Source organism: Haliotis rufescens, unplaced genomic scaffold (assembly GCF_023055435.1).
Source record: "Haliotis rufescens isolate VD_foot unplaced genomic scaffold, xgHalRufe1.0.p SCAF_1, whole genome shotgun sequence".
NCBI classification, from domain to species: domain Eukaryota; kingdom Metazoa; phylum Mollusca; class Gastropoda; order Lepetellida; family Haliotidae; genus Haliotis; species Haliotis rufescens.
The window spans coordinates 59,270,522-59,292,026 of NW_025963779.1; the positions used below are offsets into that span (position 1 = coordinate 59,270,522).

A 21,505-nucleotide genomic window follows, 5' to 3' on the forward strand; every position below is an offset into this window, starting at 1 on the left:
AGATGGTTGACACTCTAACTTTTCAAAACATTTTTTAAAACAATCTCATCAAGACATGTACATTAACTGATAGACTAACATCTAGTCTCTGAAATGAACATATCGTACAGACAAAAACAGCTGTTCAGTTATCTTAATAAAAATATAATAAAAGGGAGCCTAGGGACTCTTCATTTTCAGATACTGTAGTAATCTAGACTTGCCAAACATTATAGACTTGCATGGGCTGTATTTGATATATATTTGTACCAGGGTCTGTAAGACAGACTAATTAACTGATGGATGAAGCAAGAATGTTTTGTAGGACTATGTATATGGTGTAGTTCACCAAGTTAAAAGGAGTCAGCACATATCGCGAGGTGCCATTGATACTGCCCATTTCAATGATTAAACATCAGATCCTTGTTGTGCAACCTTTACAAAAAAACTACATCAATATAAATAAGAACAATTTCAATTTAGTTGGTTTGTTTCACATTCTACCAACCCGACCGGTTGAGTTATCACTGAAACATAGAATGTCATCCATTGTATCAGGTAGTCACAGCATTCTGCATGATGATATCATCTTGCAGACTATTTTTATGTCTATTTCACAACCCTGAAAGTTTTCTTTGAGAAAGAGTCCTAAAGAAAATTACTGATAACTTTTGTATTTTTCAGTGTCTTAAACCGCGAGGAAGTGTTATGCCCATTGTAGTGGCAGGTTGTTCCTAACAACCCACACAAGTGCCACTGTTTGATGATTTGAGAGGGGAGCAAGACTTGCTTAATAGTTCTGCATCCTCGTGGTATATGTCGGCCGGCACCCCCTCTGCAGCTAACATGGACTTCAATGCTCTTAGCAGAGACCATATAATCTATCATATGGTCTCTGCTCTTAGGTAGAGCCTCAACCATTAAAAGTCCATCGCACCATACGTAAACACCTGTTTTCCAATTTGTGATATTGAGAATTCAATATCCAAACATGTTATACTCAAAAACACCTGCAATTCTGAAAACATTGCTCATACTATTAACCACTAGTTTGCCTTGCCCACATTCAATTATTTATAGGCTGCTTTGCTGTGAATGGCATATTGATGACTGCATACCTTCACAGGCTACACCGTACTGCCAGGCTTTCTGGTTGTAGAAGGGGAGACAGCGCTCACAGAACTGGCCCACTGTGTTGCCGCCACACACACATTCGTAGATCTGGGTCTGTGCACTGAGGTCACAGCCTGTGGCATGGCCGTTACACACACACTCCGCCATCACCTCAAGCTCTGATATGGCGAAGTGTTGCTGCAAGATAGACATGGTTTCTTGATTACTTTCAGATCCAAAAGGACAAAGAGTCGCTGAAATATAGACAACGCATCTTGATTACTTCAGATCCAAAAGGACAAAGAGTCACTGAAATATAGACGTGGCATCTTGATTACTTTCAGCTCCAAAAGGACAAAGAGTCGCTGAAATATAGACATGGCATCTTGATTACTTTCAGATCCAAAAGGACAAAGAGTCGCTGAAATATAGACATGGCATCTTGATTACTTTCAGCTCCGAAAGGACAAAGAGTCGCTGAAATATAGACAACGCATCTTGATTATTTTCAGCTCCAAAAGGACAGAAGAGTCGCTGAAATATAGACGTGGCATCTTGATTACTTTCAGCTCCGAAAGGACAAAGAGTCGCTGAAATATAGACGTGGCATCTTGATTACTTTCAGATCCAAAAGGACAGAAGAGTCGCTGAAATATAGACATGGCATCTTGATTACTTTCAGCTCCGAAAGGACAAAGAGTCGCTGAAATATAAACAACGCATCTTGATTATTTTCAGCTCCAAAAGGACAGAAGAGTCGCTGAAATATAGACGTGGCATCTTGATTACTTTCAGCTCCGAAAGGACAAAGAGTCGCTGAAATATAGACGTGGCATCTTGATTACTTTCAGATCCAAAAGGACAGAAGAGTCGCTGAAATATAGACGTGGCATCTTGATTACTTTCAGCTCCAAAAGGACAAAGAGTCGCTGAAATATAGACGTGGCATCTTGATTACTTTCAGCTCCGAAAGGACAAAGAGTCGCTGAAATATAGACGTGGCATCTTGATTACTTTCAGATCCAAAAGGACAAAGAGTCGCTGAAATACAGACATAATGTCTCACAGAAAAACAACCTGACGGTCAGTCTGACTGACAGTTTTTTGGTATGACAAACAATGACCATGAGTCATTTATTTCTTATATGAAATTATAAAATGTACAAGCTTTAAAAATATTTATTGTATTTAAATAATAATGACTCACTGAATACAATCCGATCTCGGCAATGTCAGACAGGTCCATTTTATGAATGGGTGGGGGGGGGGGGGGGGTAAAGTCTGGTATTTCCAGAATATTCTCACAATTTTCCCGTCAAGAATCTGTACCATATCTCCATATACTGATTGTCATATCTCTTCCACTTTTGGATGCAATCATTTGGCCATTGCGTTTATCTATGTTACCCAGCTACATCTATGGGAAATAAATGATGAGATACTCCCCTCTCAAAAATATATAACTTGTCGTCTAATTTACGTCAACAAGTTGTGAGAGCAGAGAGCATGTTCCAATCTCCAGAAATGATGTAATTTTATTTATTATTTGTCATTTGTCATTTATATACATGTATAACGCATTGTTATACCTCTATTAGGAAATCTTGCAATTCCATTGACAGGGATGAGAATGGATTTTCTCCTTTACAGCTGAAACTTCTTTGCTATGGAGCATGGTCCATAATTTGGGGGTGTTTAGGGGGAAGCCATATGAGATTTTAAAGGGGCACTGATCTAACGCAATTCCCCGGACTGGTTGTTGCCTTTGTTATTGTTTTTTCCCCCGTGAGTACCCGGATGATACGCAACGCAACTGAGCGTGACCAGAGACTGGGCTACCGTCTGCAAAGACAGCTAAATAAACTTGGAGCCTGGAGGCAATATTTGTTTTACGCATTTTTGCATAAACACTGATTGGTTAACCGTGAACTATTAAGATTTCGACAAAGGGCGCATGTTAATTAATTTCTTCAGCCTAAACTAACAGACAAAAAGAACGGCGTAGCTCATCGGATGTCGTCATTTGGAAATACCCCAGATGGTTATAGTTAACACTAAAAAAAGTATCCATGCAGTGAAAGCATTTTCGGTTTTCGGATTGCGTCGATAATACGATTACTACTCCCTTGTTGTCATCCGCGTTTTCTCGCATAACCCTACACTTGAGTATTTGTCGTCATTCACTTGATGCTCAGTTAATGAATTTATTACAGGTACAATTAGTGGTAGCACCACTTAGATTACCTGACAAAGGTTCCGATTTGGCATTTATTGTGTCTGGGGTAATTATTCAATCTAAATCCAGGTTTGAAGTGAGGTGAAATGTGTGTTATGTAAGATGCACGTGGCAGACCAGCAAGAGGTGAATGATCAGTTGATTTACTTTTTTTGTAAGTCAACGGATCGTTCCTAGTCATCAAAGGATTAACAACAAATACGTTGATTGATTAATCACTGTTATCTTGCACTGTGGATATGTCAAAAGTGAGTGTTTACATGTCTAGGTTTACTAAAACAAAGGGAATACACACATATCCTTGCGTGAAGTGCCGATGTAAAACCAACATACTTTGTTCAAAGGGTTAACTGATAATACGTTGATTGATTGATCATTGTTATCTATCACTCAATGGATTTTTTAGGAACCGTGGACGTTATGAAAATAGTTGTCACGTGGGCTTTCTCAGCTGACCCTTGAGACTTGACACCTATGTGAAACACCTGAAACAATCCAAGTGATCAGTTGAGAAACGAACACGGGTTATAATATCCCGAAACGATATATATCTTTTAAAATATGTGATTGTTACAGAGACACGTGACATCGAATAGGTTTCTTTGTACAGCTGCAGACGAGTGGGATATTGTTCCTTTGTGTGGATATTCACGGATACATTCCTCGAACAAGGAAGCTGCCTTAAATTTATACACATAAATTTGGTAGGTTGTAATTATGGTATTTGCATTTTGTTTTCCTTCATTTGCTGTAGCATTGAACCGATTCGTCCTTGTTTCTCTACGTCTTGGTTGGGAAATTCTTCAATGCGCGATATACGTTTGTAAAATGTAATTCTCTCAGGCAATTTATAAAATGTGTAAATATTTCAGTCATTTTGACTAAAAAATCTGTCCAGATTGATAAAAGCGATCAAAAGGGCCTACAAACATCACAACAGATTATTATGTAGGATTAGAAGCCAAACAACATAGAAATGTACTTTTCAACGTTACATTTTCAGTCTCTTAGTGATGACATTAAACATCAAAATGTTTGGAATTCGTTATCATAATAATACAGATGAAAATGTTTTTCAGTCACTTTGTTAAATAACTGAATATTTAGGCGTTGAATAAATTTGAAAATGTTACACATTTTGACAGTAAAAAATATACACACTATCAAAAAGCAATGCTCAGGTGAAATATTTACTTTGTGTTGCAAGTCAAAATAGTGTAAACGAAAATCGCAAAATTACCAAGCAAGTGACTTATCAAAACTTCGTCACCATTACCGATGCTAACCACAAAGATACCTACATTTCCTTATTATCTCCCAAACTGTATTTCATTTTGTTGATCAATGTGACCATACGCCCTCTATATTACTACCCATACAAGTGACTCATGCGCTTACGAATGGCGCAGCAGAGGTCGCGAACTAGTCTAGATTTCTGCTTTACATCCGGGTACTCACTGGGAAAAAACAATAACAAAGGCAACAACCAGTCCCGGGGAATTGCGTTAGATCAGTGCCCCTTTAACAAATTTGTGGTCACTAAAATATGCGGAAATTTGCAGATCCGCGGAAGATTTTCACCCCAGCATTGGTTTGTCCATATAACGTGACGAAACAATTCATTTCGATGTAGACCCCCAAATCATGTGACTGACACTGACCTCAAATATTGATTCATCACATGATCAGATGATGAATATTGACTTGTCTGCTGGTAAACAAGATGGCTTCTGATACAACATTTTACAGTTTGCAGCTAAGTTACTGTAATGAAACAGAGGACGGTTTAAAGATTTTCTGAATTTTGATTGAATTTTGTTATAACAAAACGAAATGATTACTCTTGATGAGGTTAACATCCGACAACAAAGACCCAAGGACCCGACCCCTACAGGGCTCTGACCGGTCCACTGCCTGCTGCCTCGTTCCGATCAGACAACCTCAGGCGTCGGGTCAACAGGTACTTGTTTTCGCATGTTGACCTCATCAAAAGTAATTGTTAGATTCAGTCAGGTGAGCTTAAAAAGAAGGTGCTGATTTCTATTTATCATTGATCAGCAGTTAAAAGACAACTTAAAACAGTTGAGATACCGACTTCATTCTTTCCTAGTAGCCTAGAATTGCTTTCCATTTGTCTTTTACAAATTAAATGAAACAGTGCACTCAATGATGATCTGATTTTTATTTCTAAACATTCAGAGCTTTCTGTTTAAACCCATCATTTACAAGGTAGAGAGATGCTATTCATCAGTTGGTCCAACTTAGACTAACATATCGGCTTGGTTAAGAAGTAATAGTCAGTAATAGACCTTTCAATGTATTTGTGAGTGCATGAGTATGAGTTTACACTGCTTTTAGCAATATTCCAGCAATATCATGGCGGGAACACCAGAAATGGGGTTCACACATTGTACCCATGTCGAGAATCAAACCCGGGTCTTCGGCGTGATGAGCAAATGCTTTAACCACTAGGCTACCCGACCGCCCCCTCAATGTTTCAATTTGTAACTAAATCAATCAATGATCATTTGATTATATACATCATCCCCATTAACCTGAATTTACATAATTTCTAACAAAAAACTGATGACATGAAAATAATTTCAGTCTGTGACTTTAGCCACTAGTCAGTAGCCAGAGTCTAGTAAAATGTCTTTGATTGTAATTATCTCTGTCTGTCCGTCCGTCTGTCACGTTTCGTTTCTGGAGCATAACTCAATATATTTTTATGAAACTTTGCAGGTGCATCAAGTACATGCTGAACTGGTGCCTTTTGCTATTTAGAAATTTTAGAAATTTTTATTTTTTACGTTTGCATGGCAACAAGATGGACTTAGGTTCTAAACTCTTCTTTTTTTACAATTTCCATGACAAGTTCCACCTCGGTTAAAAAAGGTTAGGGTTTGTTTAGATTTAATTATGTCATAAATTCTGCAACAGGGGCGGGGTATATAGCCACATTAGTGGCAAACTCTTGTTTGAATTTCATTAATAATCAAAATTACAATAACTGTCATTGAGACAAGCAATCATGTGCTCCTTTGAAAATACATATATTTTCATGTCATGATTTAACAATACCACTGATGAGAGATGACAATACACTGCACTGCCAAGTTAGCAGCCTGAAGTGTGACAATGACGTATATTGATCCTGGATTGTACAGCCCCTCACACCTGTTGCCTAGTCGGAGCTTTTGTTTGTAGTAAGCACATAACTATTGTATGTGTCTAGTGGTGGAATCAATACTTTCTTTCCATGTCACAAAGGCTTCATACACCGACTTAACTGGCGTTTGTAGTAATTAACAATGAAAGTTATATTAATTTTTATTACAGAATGCAAGGCATGTTTTCTTGTATACAAGCACAGGGAGACAGCCATGGCAACGAGGTTAGGCCAGTACAACAAAGTAATATGTGTTCTTTGGAATATCCTCAAAAAATGATTTCTCATAGAATTTTCTGATCATGAAAAGGTTACCATGGTTACAGTGGATGCCAAAACTAGGACTCAGCAGAGGGAATTAGGTCCTATAACCTAAATTCAATGGTATCTCAACAGTAAATGTTATCATTTGAAAATGACTGTCACCACATTCTGATAAAATACACATGAAGTCCTAAAACTATTATTATTTGTTAAAAACTTTTTTTTCAGAATTACATGCACTAACTGTAGTATCATTAAATAACAGATACATTTAACCTGTGAAGATCCAGGTTAGAATTGGTCTTCAGCAAACCATGCTTGTTGTAAGAAGTGACTAACGGGATCGAGTGGTCAGGCTCACTGACTTGATTGATGCATGTCATTGTATCCATTTTGCATAGATAGATGTTTATGATGTAAATCATAATGATTGTCTGGTCCAGACTCGATTATTTACAGACCGCCGTCATATAGCTGGAACATTTAAACAAACAAACAAACAAACAAATAGATACATGTAATATCAATACCCTAGATCATCGATCATCAAGACAATCCCCTCCAGCTTGAAACTAATCAGACAGGGTAACAGTGCTTGATGTAATGCCTTGTTTCTATGGAGTCATTGTTGTAAACATTGCAAGACTCTAGAAAACTCACAGCTTTGCATGATTGTGTACTTACAAAGCGAAGCGCTTCTGGGCTGAGAGTCCTTTCAATTTCATAGAACTCAATTCGGATATAGCGGGCTCTTGTCCATTCCTTAAAATAAAAATTGCCAATGCACAATTATTCCAATATTATATATTAATTGTAATATTGGATACATATTTGAATTTCTCAGTACATCAATCAATCACTTCACAGTTTCATGCTATGGTTTGTGCTTTACTTGTTTTGTTTCATAAAATACCCACACGTTATACAAAAAATACTCATAAATTGATGTACATGAATGAAGATTTACTCTGCATACCTAAAAGAAATTGTAAAAATGAATTTCAAAAACACAATTGACTCTCCCAGAAGCAAATCTTGGATTGAAGAAAAAGACAAATACGATTAATGGTGAAAATCAGTAGCTGTCCCTATAAGCAGATATATAAGGAGAAATGGAGCACCATAGAAGATCTTACCCTGAGTTCACTTGGAACAGCAGTGAAATTAAACTGAATCTGAAACAAAGAGTGCGTCAGTGTTTGACAGCTTCATCACAGGCTTCTCTTGAATGAATAATGTCTCATCTTAAAGTGATGCTCTACTCTCTATTCATGCTAATGTGGCCATTATTTTACAATACAATGTACCATCAAGTAGGATGAAGTCATTATTTTTCATTACCATCAGGTAGGATGCAGTCATTATTTTACAATACAATGTACCATCAGGTAGGATGCAGTCATTATTTTACATTACCATCAGATAGGATGCAGTCATTATTTTATAATACCATCAGGTAGGATGCAGTCAGTATTTTACAATACCATCAGGTAGGATGCAGTCATTATTTTACGATACCATCAGGTAGGATGCAGTCAGTATTTTACAATACCATCAGGTAGGATGCAGTCATTATTTTACAATACCATCAGGTAGGATGCAGTCATTATTTTACAATAGCATCAGGATGGATGCAGTCATTATTTAAGAATACCATATCAGGTAGGTTGCAGTCATTATTTTACAATACCATCAGGTAGGATGCAGTCATTATTTTACAATACCATCAGGTAGGATGCAGTCATTATTTTACAATACCATCAGGATGGATGCAGTCATTATTTTAGAATACCATCAGGTAGGATGCAGTCATTATTTTACAATACCATCAGGTTGGATGCAGTCACTATTTTACAATAGCATCAGGATGGATGTAGTCATTATTTAAGACTACCATATCAGGTAGGTTGCAGTCAGTATTTTACAATACCATCAGGTAGGATGCAGTCATTATTTTACAATACCATCAGGTAGGATGCAGTCATTATTTTACAATACCATCAGGATGGATGCAGTCATTATTTTACAATACCATATCAGGTAGGATACAGTCATTATTTTACAATACCATCAGGTAGGATGCAGTCATTATTTTACAATACCATATCAGGTAGGATGCAGTCATTATTTTACAATACCATCAGGTAGGATGCAGTCATTATTTTACAATACCATCAGGTAGGATGCAGTCAGTATTTTACAATACCATCAGGATGGATGCAGTCATTATTTTACAATACCATATCAGGTAGGATACAGTCATTATTTTACAATACCATCAGGTAGGATGCAGTCAGTATTTTACGATACCATCAGGATGGATGCAGTCATTATTTTACGATACCATATCAGGTAGGATGCAGTCTTTATTTTACAATACCATATCAGGTAGGATGCAGTCATTATTTTACAATACTATCAGGTAGAATGCAGTCATTATTTTACAATACCATCAGGTAGGATGCAGTCAGTATTTAACAACACCATCAGGTAGGATGCAGTCATTATTTTACAATACCATATCAGGTAGGATACAGTCATTATTTTACAATACCATCAGGTAGGATGCAGTCAGTATTTTACGATACCATCAGGATGGATGCAGTCAGTATTTTACGATACCATATCAGGTAGGATGCAGTCTTTATTTTACAATACCATCAGGATGGATGCAGTCATTATTTTACAATACCATATCAGGTAGGATATAGTCATTATTTTACAATACCATCAGGTAGGATGCAGTCAGTATTTTACGATACCATCAGGATGGATGCAGTCAGTTTTTTACAATACCATCAGGTTGGATGCAGTCATTATTTTACAATACCATCAGGATGGATGCAGTCATTATTTAAGAATACCATATCAGGTAGGATGCAGTCATTATTTTACAATACCATCAGGTAGAATGCAGTCATTATTTTACAATACCATCAGGTAGGATGCAGTCAGTATTTAACAACACCATCAGGTAGGATGCAGTCATTATTTTACAATACCATATCAGGTAGGATGCAGTCATTATTTTACAATACCATCAGGTAGAATGCAGTCATTATTTTACAATACCATCAGGTAGGATGCACTAATTATTTTACGATACCATCAGGATAGATGCACTTATTTATTTACAATACCATATCAGGTAGGATGCTGTCATTATTTTACAATACCACCAGGTAGGATGCAGTCATTATTTTACAATACCACCAGGTAGGATGCAGTCATTATTTTACAATACTATCAGGATGGATGCAGCCATTATTTTACAATACCATCAGGTAGGATGCAGTCATTATTTTACAATACCATCAGGTAGGATGCAGTCATTATTTTACAATACCATATCAGGTAGGATGAAGTCATTATTTTACAATACCATCAGGTAGGATGCAGTCATTATTTTACAATACCATCAGGTAGGATGAAGTCATTATTTTACAATACCATCAGGTAGGATGCAGTCATTATTTTACAATACCATCAGGTAGGATGCAGTCATTATTTTACAATACCATCAGGTAGGATGAAGTCATTATTTTACAATACCATCAGGTAGGATGCAGTCATTATTTTACAATACCATCAGGTAGGATGCAGTCATTATTTTACAATACTATCAGGATGGATGCAGCCATTATTTTACAATACCATCAGGTAGGATGAAGTCATTATTTTACAATACCATCAGGTAGGATGCAGTCATTATTTTACAATACCATCAGGTAGGATGAAGTCATTATTTTACAATACCATCAGGTAGGATGCAGTCATTATTTTACAATACCATCAGGTAGGATGCAGTCATTATTTTACAATACTATCAGGGTGGATGCAGTCATTATTTTACAATACTATCAGGGTGGATGCAGTCATTATTTTACAATACTATCAGGGTGGATGCAGGCATTATTTTACAATACCATCAGGTAGGATGCAGTCATTATTTTACAATACTATCAGGGTGGATGCAGTCAATATTTTACAATACTATCTGGGTGGATGCAGGCATTATTTAACAACACCATCAGGTAGGATGCAGTCATTATTTTACAACACCATCAGGTAGGATGCAGGCATTATTTAACAGTACAATCAAGGGAGATGCAGTCGGTATTGTATCCAACCTGTAGTAAGTGCTTTGACCACACATTCAGTGGTGCATATGGTGCACAACAAATGTCAATTAATATCATAATAATCATTATCATTATTATAACAGTGAACAGTAACCCCCCACATGAACCAAAACAACAGGAAATCATTTCACTTGAACCTTGAGATGTGTCCATCAGTTGTAACAGTATTATTTTCAAAGTTTCTAGTTTTCAAAGTGATACTGAACTGCTGTATCACTGTCAACTCACAGTTTCAAAGGTGACAGCTGTGTTCTGGGTGTATCGTGAACACACAGCATCTCCAGGGACAGTGGGGAGGTCAGTCGGGGGCGTACTGAACTTGGACTGGCACTCCTGGGCAAAGTTGACCTTGTACGCCCATGGTGCATACCCCATTGTAAGGTTGTCTGACTTGTGGATCGCCATGAAGTTAGGCCTTTTGGCATCTCCCAACTTCAAGATAAGCAGTTGCACTGTGAACGACTGCAACAGATTTTAAAAGTATTTTACTACCCTGAAAACATCACTATCTTTAAGTGGCACATTACTTGTTTGTTTGTCTGTCGTTTAACGCCACATATGGATTAACACCACTTTCAGCAATATTTCAGTAATATTATGGGAGGGGACACAAGAAATGGGCTTTGCACAACACACCCATGTGGAGAATCAAACCCAGGTCTTTGGCGGTATGAGCAAACTGTTCAACCACTAGGCTACCACACTACCCCTCAGGGACATTTGATAATGGTAAGAAAGAAGGATATAGCTTCCTCTACACAACCATGTTTGTTGACGCGATTTCCATCCAGACATCATGGGATAGCATTCACACTGTCTCATCTTTCTGAAGTTCACTGTTGTTCTAAATGTCCACTCTAACCAGTCTTAGTCCACACGACAAGAGTATACATGCTACACTGATGTCGTGTAGAAAGGTCTGTGGCACTACCTGGGCACCAGGTGTTCACATGAGTCTGTTTTGAACAAGTTGTGGTTTTAACCTCAGCTTCAGAACTGTTTTCTGGTCCACATCTGGTGATTTGGCAAGTTCTTGCCAAAAATAAGGTAAAATTGTTTCCAACTTCAAGTTTTTTACTTTAATCTGTATTCAACAGAAAACAATATATAGTATCGTCTCTGTCACAGACATCCTAAATTGACTTCTCAACAATTTCTAACTTTTGTCAAATGAAAAAGAAATTATTTCATTAAATATTTGAATAGGCAGAGAAATGCCCTTGAAATGCAAATCTAAATTGAAACATGTTAAATAGTTAAACAGAATAAACATTGTGGGGTGGGGGGATGGGGGCCGGGGGATGGATGGGTAATTCCATCCAGGATATGACATACTGGTAAATAAATCCTCAACTGGTACAAGATTGCCCAAAATTTTGCTTGCTCCTGTAGTGATCATTGCTTTTGATCATTTCAGTGATGTAGTTACTATAATTAAGTACAAACCTCTTTATGTATATCCTTGAGATAGTTCAATGAGTTAATTGTGCGTAAATGCTTGTGTGTCTGTGTGTGCATGTCTTAGTGTGTGTCTTTGTGTGTGTGTGTGTGCAGATTTATGCCAGGTCGTAGTGCTCGCCCACTGAGATACCATGAAATCGTTTAACACGGATACTTCACTCAGTCCTTGTTTTATCATTAACGAAGAAAGAAATGTTATTAATGGTGACAGATACAAAATAATGATGTAATGTCACCAAAACAGGTCCATATTTTCTTATACTAGATTAAAAACAAAACAAAACATTTTCTGTTATTGCCCAGGGCTTTGTACCATAATTGTATCCAAATTTGATGCATCAGTGACAAAAATGATGTCCGATGCAATTCACTTGTTTGAAATATACCATATGTTCCCATATGTTTTTAGGTGAACAATGGACTTGCCTTTGCATGTGTTTGTGATTGGTGCCACTGGTGGAGCAGGATACCCTCACTTTTTTGCAAACACCTGGTATCATCACTATTTGATAGTGATTTATAAACACATGCTCATGATATAGTTAGGATCGTATAATCAAGATTTCTTAGGAATATGGAAAGGGTCTGGTCACTTTTAATAATATAAAGTATACTAAACAATTTGTGCATCAATATTACTTCCTGATGAATAATGAGTGTTTATGTATTTGTGGTTTAAAGATATCCATTTAACCAAGTTTCAGAAGTCTGTATTTTTAATGTGACTCGTTTTGCTAACAAAGTAAAATGCATCAGCATCAATTAAAGAACCTAATAAATATGAAATAAAAAACCGTACCTGTCTTTTTTCCAAATGGTATAGAATTCTAATGATAGATGGTTCTAACAAGTTATAACCAAATCAAAGAGTCAATAAGTCTTATAAAGACTCCTTGACATAATCAATTAAGTCGTGAACGATCACAAACAAAACTTATCGACTGCCCAAAGCGTGTCCAATCCAGTACAATTCCTTACCTGTCTGAGGTCGATGTAGATTACTGCATGTAAATTTGCAGTTGACTTCGGAAAGGCTGGAAGTGACAGATTCCCAGAGACGGTGATGGAGTAGTAGTTAGTGCTCTGCCATTTAGTGTCCGACTTGCCGTCCACCATGGCGCTCGGTGGGTGGACGGTGACGTTACTACAGGTCATCTCCTGTCGGACTCTGTCCGCTTTGTCCACATCCTTGTGGTTATAGTAAGTCTCCGGACCGAACTGACCACAAGTATACAATGCCTGGATAGTTCTGTTGAGAGCGACATTGACCGGTACCCCATTCACGACGCCCATGCACGTTAGGAACACCACCACAGTCAGCAGCGATGTCGCCATTTCTACTGACCGTTTTTTCACTGTGTCGCTTCCTGTCATATCTTTTACATTCGGTTAAAATGTGTGTACTCCTTTCCACGACACGGATCTTTTTGTACACACCTGTTGTTCATAAATATTTTCGCAATCGATTTGCATACGGTGAGATTCTTGTGGCACATGCGGTGTCTAATTGTCGCGGTATCGTCTTTGGAAGTTCTGGAAGCGTTCTGATCTGTCTATTTACCGCTTGGTGTATACGGAGTTCATATCGGCTGATGATATGCGCAATAATCAAGCTATATAGTTTTGAGTACTTTTGTTAGTCACGAACGTATTGTCGCGTTCAGTTTGCCATTATGTTTCATTTGCAATAGACCATTCAATGGTTCAACACGTGTTGCACGGTAATCGAAACGAGTGCGCATGCTCAGTTTGCTGTCTGAGTTGTATGTTTAAGACACACCCTAATGGACGGTATTGGACTTCTATTTCGAAACATATGCGTCAGCTGAATAATAAAACATAAAAGGGTCGCAGGCCAGACGTTGATTGTTTTGCTGTCATTACGATAAAGGGATCAAGTCAAAATAGTTATAGCCCTATTAAGGAAAATATTGTTTGGGTAACCAGTAAACCACGTGAGCAATCGAAATTGTAAACCTTGACATCAATCATGGAAACATTACTTGTAGAAGAAACGTGGGTGTATGTAACGTGTGTGTTACGGTACTGCTGCAACATGATGGTCATCCTATAACATGGGCGGATACAGAGAGAAGGGTGTGCACCCCCCCCCCCCACCCCCCCCCCCCCCCACCCCACCCCACCCACCCCCCCTTTATTTCGAAAGAAATCTTTATTTCTGTATAAATTACCACCAAAGACAATAAATAGATCTTAATTGTGCACCACCACCCTTTTTTTTATAAAAAAAGGCTGTATCCGCCCATGCAATAAACATTATCATCCGTATCGGACGTTATGGCGAACACATAGTAAGCCTAACGTGTACGTCGATGTCAATAATACTAAAATATCAATAACATAGCGAAAAAAAGACAGCTCATTACAGAGTGTCGTCAACATGGACGCAGTGATGTGGAGATTAACATAATCAATTACCCCGTTCACATGCACAGCACTTACTAACGTAAGTAATTTTACACACGTGTAACTATACATACGTGCGTATGTGTAAATTTGCTATCAACTTTGTTGTGTAAATAAGGTATGTAAATTGTGTAACGCACACATATTCGTCAGTCTGTTTACGACTTTCAACACAAAACAGGTTGTTTTCCAAACAAAGTTTAGACTCCTTGAAACCAAAAGAAAACATCGTCCGCTCAACTCTGTGTATATACGCATAAAAGTTCGTAACTGTTGACAATTTGTTTGGTGTTGGCAAAAGAACAGATATTAATCAGATCATCCTCTTACGTTAAAATAAACGTTCACATTGCAACATATACACACAGTGCAAATTTACATTTACATTTGCACCTGCTCCAGACATGATGCAAATTTGCTCCTGGTGTAAATATACACACATGAGTAAACGCGTTCACATGACAAGTATACTCCTGTATGTATTTCTACACACGTATCCACATATACACACATATGTATAGAGGCGCATGTGAACGGGGTAAATGTCTCCTCTCTGTTGATTAGAATTCAGAAGTTGGAGCAGCATCTAGTCTTTTTGAATTCGGTTTTATTTCGTTGTTTGCTTTCATTCTTGCCGCGCGGTTGGGAGGGTGAGTGGTTGGTTTAATGGTTTGATTTCACACGAGACCCGGGCCATGTCCTAAAGTGACGAAAAGCACCATTCGTCACCACTCGCATCTTTCCGGTATCTACGGAATGACAGGAGTTGGTCACGCAAGTAGGGTCGGTGCTCGGAATAATAACAACACGCAACTCGTAAATGAATGTTGTGGTTGGAGTGAGTATGGTTTTACGCCGATTTTAGCAATATTCCAGCGATATCACGGCGGGGGACACCGGAAATGGGCTTCACACATTGTACTCATGTCGGGAATCGAACCCGGGTCTTCGCGTGACGATCGAACGCTTTAACCACTTGGCTACCCGACCGCCCCTACTCGTAAATGAATGTTGTGGTTGAAAGAATGAAATTTCAACAACAAAACTAAAAAGGAAATGAAGGAAACTCGTTGCTTGAAGTGTTGACAAGGTAAAGTTTGTTTGCCAGTTTGTTGTTCAAAGCCGCACTCCGCAATACTCCAGCTATATAATGGCGATCTGTAAATAATTTAAATAGTCCTGACCAGACAATCCAGTGATTGATATCATGAGCATCAACCCACGCAATTGGGATACGATGACATGCATTTACCAAGTCAGCGAGCTTGATTTCAACCATGTATACAGCGACTCGTCGCACCGAGTTACACCTGACAAAATTTATGTACCCCATGGCGTCATCCTGTTTACATACTGGAAGATATTATTTTATTGAGTTGGCTGGACGTAGAATGCTCATCTGCAACGGTGTCGTACAGTACTCCCATCTATACTCCTGTAGGCATTGCCATTAGACAACTAACAACGTACGTACAGTTAGAGTAGCATGTCTTAGTTCTAATTTCCCCTTGATTCTTGACTGTATATTTTTAGCTGCAGGTTTGCATACACTTTTTGTATGGATATGTTTTAATAAATTATCTTGAAGGTGGTTACGTGAAATGGGGTTTAACGTCGCGTCCAAGATTATTGCACTTATACAGCGGCGTGCATGCACGTGTGTGTGTGTGTGTGTGTGTGTGTGTGTGTGTGTGTGTGTGTGCTTGTACTTGTCCGGACTGATGCTGATGTATAGTGCTAGCTCACTGAGATACCATGCTGCAGTTTAACAGGGTAACAACAAGTACCATCTTTTCACGTCTTTTGGTATGATGCGACCGGGCATCGTGCCGTGGACGCGCTACCACTGGACCACGGAGGCTGTCAAATTGTCTTGAAAGACATATTTAGGAGGTTGAGGTGTATTTCCAAGGTAATATTAATGTCACGAAGGTAATATCATTTTGTTCATGTTTTTTTATTCTATTTGTGATTTTCAAAAAGGACGATTGTTTTCGAGCAAGACTTATTATCAGACAAGTTTTATTATCTCGTTCAATCTGCCCATAAGTGTTTACCATGACTACACAGCGACAGGGACTCCGTTTCACACAGGGCACTGATTGCCAGTCTAGACATGTGGAGGAAACAGCCGATGGAGGCTATAAAGGCTCATCTTCAAATATTCAACTCATTTAATCACTCATGTTGGATATATCGACCAACAATAACTATATACTAGTATATGATGTATGTGTTATGAGGATGCGTATGTTTACAGACATTCTCTATACTATATGAATATATAAACAATGTAAACAACGGAAGATAATCCTACTGGTTTTATTGAATACGAGGTCTGGTGAAAAAGCTCTAAGCCTGACTATGGACCATAACAAAATGAACTTGTCAATGTAGTACATTGTTTGAGTAGTTCATTGCAAGTGTATATAATTTTGGTCTGTTGAGGCCGTTTACATATTAGTGACAGCCAGTTCAACGTGATGGGGGCCCAAATGTACACAGAATCAAGTTTTTTACTCCCCAAGAAATTCATGACCGCATGTCACAAGTGTATTCCACTGTTAATATTGGGCATCTATGTTTAAGGCTGGGAGAACAAGCCTTGATGGTGAAACATGGGCCTACTTGCACAAAGCGACTATAGCGCTAAGATGATCTTAACTCCCATACTTTAACATAGGCTTACAATAGTCTCAGCGCTAAGGTCGCTTTGTGCAAGTGGGCCCAGGTCTGGACGTCCCTCAACTTCCATCAATGAAAATTCAATCAAGGCGACAGTAAAACTTATACTGTCAGGTAGACGTATTACCATTGCTGAACCTTTATTGAAACTTTACGAAACTATTATTCATGAACATTTACAGATTGCCATAGTTTCTAAATTATGATCTCGACTTGTAAAATCTGCTGTGCGACAAGTGGATTCGAAGAACTTCCTCACCCTACATACTCGCCAGACCTGGCACCATCTGGTTTCCGTCTGTTTCCATTAAATTAGAAGATACTGTGGTCCCAATGTATAACTATGTACCTGTAGATTGAACCGCGTTAAAAAGAAATTTGGAACCGAACGTACAGCCTGTGGTTTCAAATGTTAAATTTAGAGTAAAATAATTGCCAAATTCATGGTAAATGAAAATGTTTGTATTCTTAATTGTGCACAATATATGATGTCCCATCTGATTGCGACACAATACTAGGTCTGTTATCGTAAATCCTTGAACAAGTGACGAGTGTTTATTTATTTCAGAAGGTCGTAAGACCTTTATTTTCCAGCAAGGCGTTTGCATCAAGTTTTCAATTTCAGTTGTCTCTTCTGGATGTTTCACAGGTTGTAAGGGCACATCAACAGTTAAATTTTGGGATAAAAAAAATACCACTGTGTTTTCATGTTCCACTTGGCGGATTGAAATTGTGTGAGTGAGTTGGGTTTAACACCGCTTTTAACATTATTACAGTTATATCGCGGCGTGTCAGCTTAATGTGGGAGGAAAGCCCGAAGTGATGCAGGTCTCAGACGTTTACCACTTCGGTGAAACCCACGAGCACGGGTATGGTGCTGACAAACCTAGAAACATAATCGGGGCGAACCGGGATTCGAACCCACAATCATAGGTTTCTGGCGTGCCCAAGGGACGCAACTCTGCACAACGAATCGCGGCGCCTTAGACGACTGGGCCATCCGTGCCCCCAGGGGGATTGAAAAAAAGGAACACTATGTGATCATTTTCTTTTCATTTACCGTTAGAAACAAACATTATGTTGAGAAAATACTGAAATCTATGTGACCCATGTTACAAACATGTGAATATGTATATATTCAAATGTGTAACAATCATTGTGCCTTTCGTACAATAAATAAATAGCTCATTTGAATTGATATATCAGTAGCATGGTTTGTGCTCATGTTATCAACCGTTAGTTTGCAAGTCAAGGCTTGTCTGTCAACAGACCGTTGTGATACGGTTTCAGAATACATGGTAAAACCACCTTTACTCATCCAATAAAGTACATATATTACCTGGTGATTGGGAACCTTCTTAGTCAACAAGCCGAATGTGGTTACGGAATAATGCGAGTGGTGACGAAAATTTGGTCACGTTGGAGGTTAGGTGTCCCGCTACCGTCACGTGACTTAAATTGTCGTCTGCTTCATGTTTTAGACCATTTCCGGAAGATTAGGTTTCTTCATCTTTTCTGATGAATGCAAGGTTATTATTTTTTGGTGGAAAAATCACCCAGATTTCGGATACAGCTTGGCGAAGTTTTCCTCCACACGTGCCTGCGTCCAGGTCGGCAGCCTCGATTCAGTTTGATGATCTGGGCCCAGATCTTTATTCTCTGGCATGCATGGCGTGGTAAGTTTGACTGTCGTGGATGGAAACAAAAATGCTAAAAACTATATGTCATTGATTCTCACTTGTGGCCTGTATTAGCGAGGCATGTCAATGTCGTAGTTAACTTTTTTTTGACAGGGGGGGGGGGCAAATAAGATTATTCATTTTTTGTTCAAGTTACTTTCACCCCCCCCCCATCCCGGCTACGGCACTGCATGTCCCGGGAAATAGTTACATTTCTCCATCATGATAATGCGCCCGTTCGACCTTAGGACGCGTGTAGGATTCAGGATTACAAACTACAGAATATTGGAACTTGTCCGATACACTATGTTCCAATATTATTGTGAAATTATGATTTTGAAAAACAAGCCCTAGAGACGTCGAGAAACAAAAAAAATGAAGTTGAACTTGATCGAGAGATTAGAGACATTTGGGAAAATGACCATTTGGCATACACGAGGAAACGGCTGGGACAATTCCAACTCGCATATTGAAAATAACGACGATGAAAGGGCAAATAACCAATTATTGAGGTAAGAAAGAATATTTTTCAATCTCATTTTGAATTTCGCGTTTATCTTCACAGAAAGTTCCCGTATATATTTTACGTACGCTTCGTGACTATCGAAGGGTAAGTGAGTGTAGTTCTAGGCCGCTTGAAGCACCATTCAAGCAATATCATTACTATTGGCATCGGACACTGACCCATGTGGGGTATCAAACCCATAACACTCGTCTGCCCCACTACTAATGACTACTGAAAAAATAATAATTTTGTACAACTGCCTCTGATACATAGGAATAATCAATGCAATAATCTGTGGTGGAATTAAAACCTGATTTTATTATATTATTTTTATAGGTTGACATTTATTTTAAATACGTTTACAAAGTGTACAGTAGCCTATACAAAGGCATCACATATAACAGTGGGAATATCCTAAGTTGACCTCATGTTGTCCTGATGCCACACAGAGAGCATATTCAGTAATATGTTGCTTTTTCCTTGGAGAAATGTCAACTGAGTGTTTGTGTCCAATGCCAAACTTCTGTTGAAAGACTGATGACAAATGTGTTGATGTACCAGGCGGGCTCCTGGAGGGAGTGAGTGAGTGATTCAGCATGTACAGGAGACTGATGACGATGTGATGTTTCAGTACCGCAGTCAGGGCACTGGAGTGAGTGAGTGAGTGAGTGATGCAGCATGTACAGGAGACTGATGACGGTGTGATGTTTCAGTACCGCAGTCAGGGCACTGGAGTGAGTGAGTGAGTGATGCAGCATGTATAGGAGACTGATGACGATGTGATGTTTCAGTACCGCAGTCAGGGTACTGGAGTGAGTGAGTGATGCAGCATGTACAGGAGACTAATGACAATGTGATGTTTCAGTACCGCAGTCAGGGCACTGGAGTGAGTGAGTAAGTGATGCAGCATGTACAGGAGACTGATGATGATGTAATGTTTCAGTACCGCAGTCAGGGCACTGGAGTGAGTGAGTGAGTGAGTGAGTGATGCAGCATGTACAGGAGACTGATGACATTGTGATGTTTCAGTACCGCAGTCAGGGCACTGGAGTGAGTGAGTGATGCAGCATGTACAGGAGACTGATGACGATGTGATGTTTCAGTACCGCAGTCAGAGTACTGGCGTGAGTGAGTGATGCAGCATGTACAGGAGACCGATGACGATGTGATGTTTCAGTACCGCAGTCAGGGTACTGGAGTGAGTGAGCGAGTGATGCAGCATGTACAGGAGACTGATGACGGTGTGATGTTTCAGTACTTCAGTCAGGGCACTGGAGTGAGTTAGTGAGTGATGCAGCATGTACAGGAGACTGATGACGATGTGATGTTTCAGTACCGCAGTCAGGGCACCCGAGTGAGTGAGTGAGTGATGCAGCATGTACAGGAGACTGATGACGGTGTGATGTTTCAGTACTGCAGTCAGGGCACTGGAGTGAGTTAGTGAGTGATGCAGCATGGACAGGAGACTGATGACGATGTGATGTTTCAGTACCGCAGTCAGGGCACTGGAGTGAGTGAGTGAGTGAGTGAGTGATGCAGCATGTACAGGAGACTGATGACGATGTGATGTTTCAGCACCGCAGTCAGGGCACTGGAGTGAGTGAGCGAGTGATGCAGCATGTACAGGAGACTGATGACGGTGTGATGTTTCAGTACCTCAGTCAGGGCACTGGAGTGAGTGAGTGAGTGATGCAGCATGTACAGGAGACTGATGACGATGTGATGTTTCAGTACCGCAGTCAGGGCACTGGAGTGAGTGAGTGATGCAGCATGTACAGGAGACTGATGACGGTGTGATGTTTCAGCACTGCAGTCAGGGCACTGGAGTGAGTGAGTGAGTGAGTG

The 21,505-nt window shown here is 39.2% G+C and overlaps 1 protein-coding gene across 1 annotated transcript in view; it reads right to left on the minus strand.

The window, feature by feature from the left end:
* LOC124131496 (laminin subunit alpha-5-like) overlaps positions 1 to 13,946 on the minus strand; it is a 96,129-nt gene extending 82,183 nt beyond the window's left edge. Inside the window, exons 1-5 of the mRNA XM_048398556.1 lie at positions 13,343 to 13,946; positions 11,132 to 11,365; positions 7,898 to 7,936; positions 7,446 to 7,523; positions 1,098 to 1,290 (exon numbers count right to left, since the gene is read on the minus strand). Coding sequence (XP_048254513.1) covers positions 1,098 to 1,290; positions 7,446 to 7,523; positions 7,898 to 7,936; positions 11,132 to 11,365; positions 13,343 to 13,738 — 940 coding nt within the window. The 5' untranslated portion in view covers positions 13,739 to 13,946. The remainder of the gene's footprint in view (positions 1 to 1,097; positions 1,291 to 7,445; positions 7,524 to 7,897; positions 7,937 to 11,131; positions 11,366 to 13,342) is intronic.
* Between the last annotated feature and the right edge of the window lie 7,559 nt (positions 13,947 to 21,505).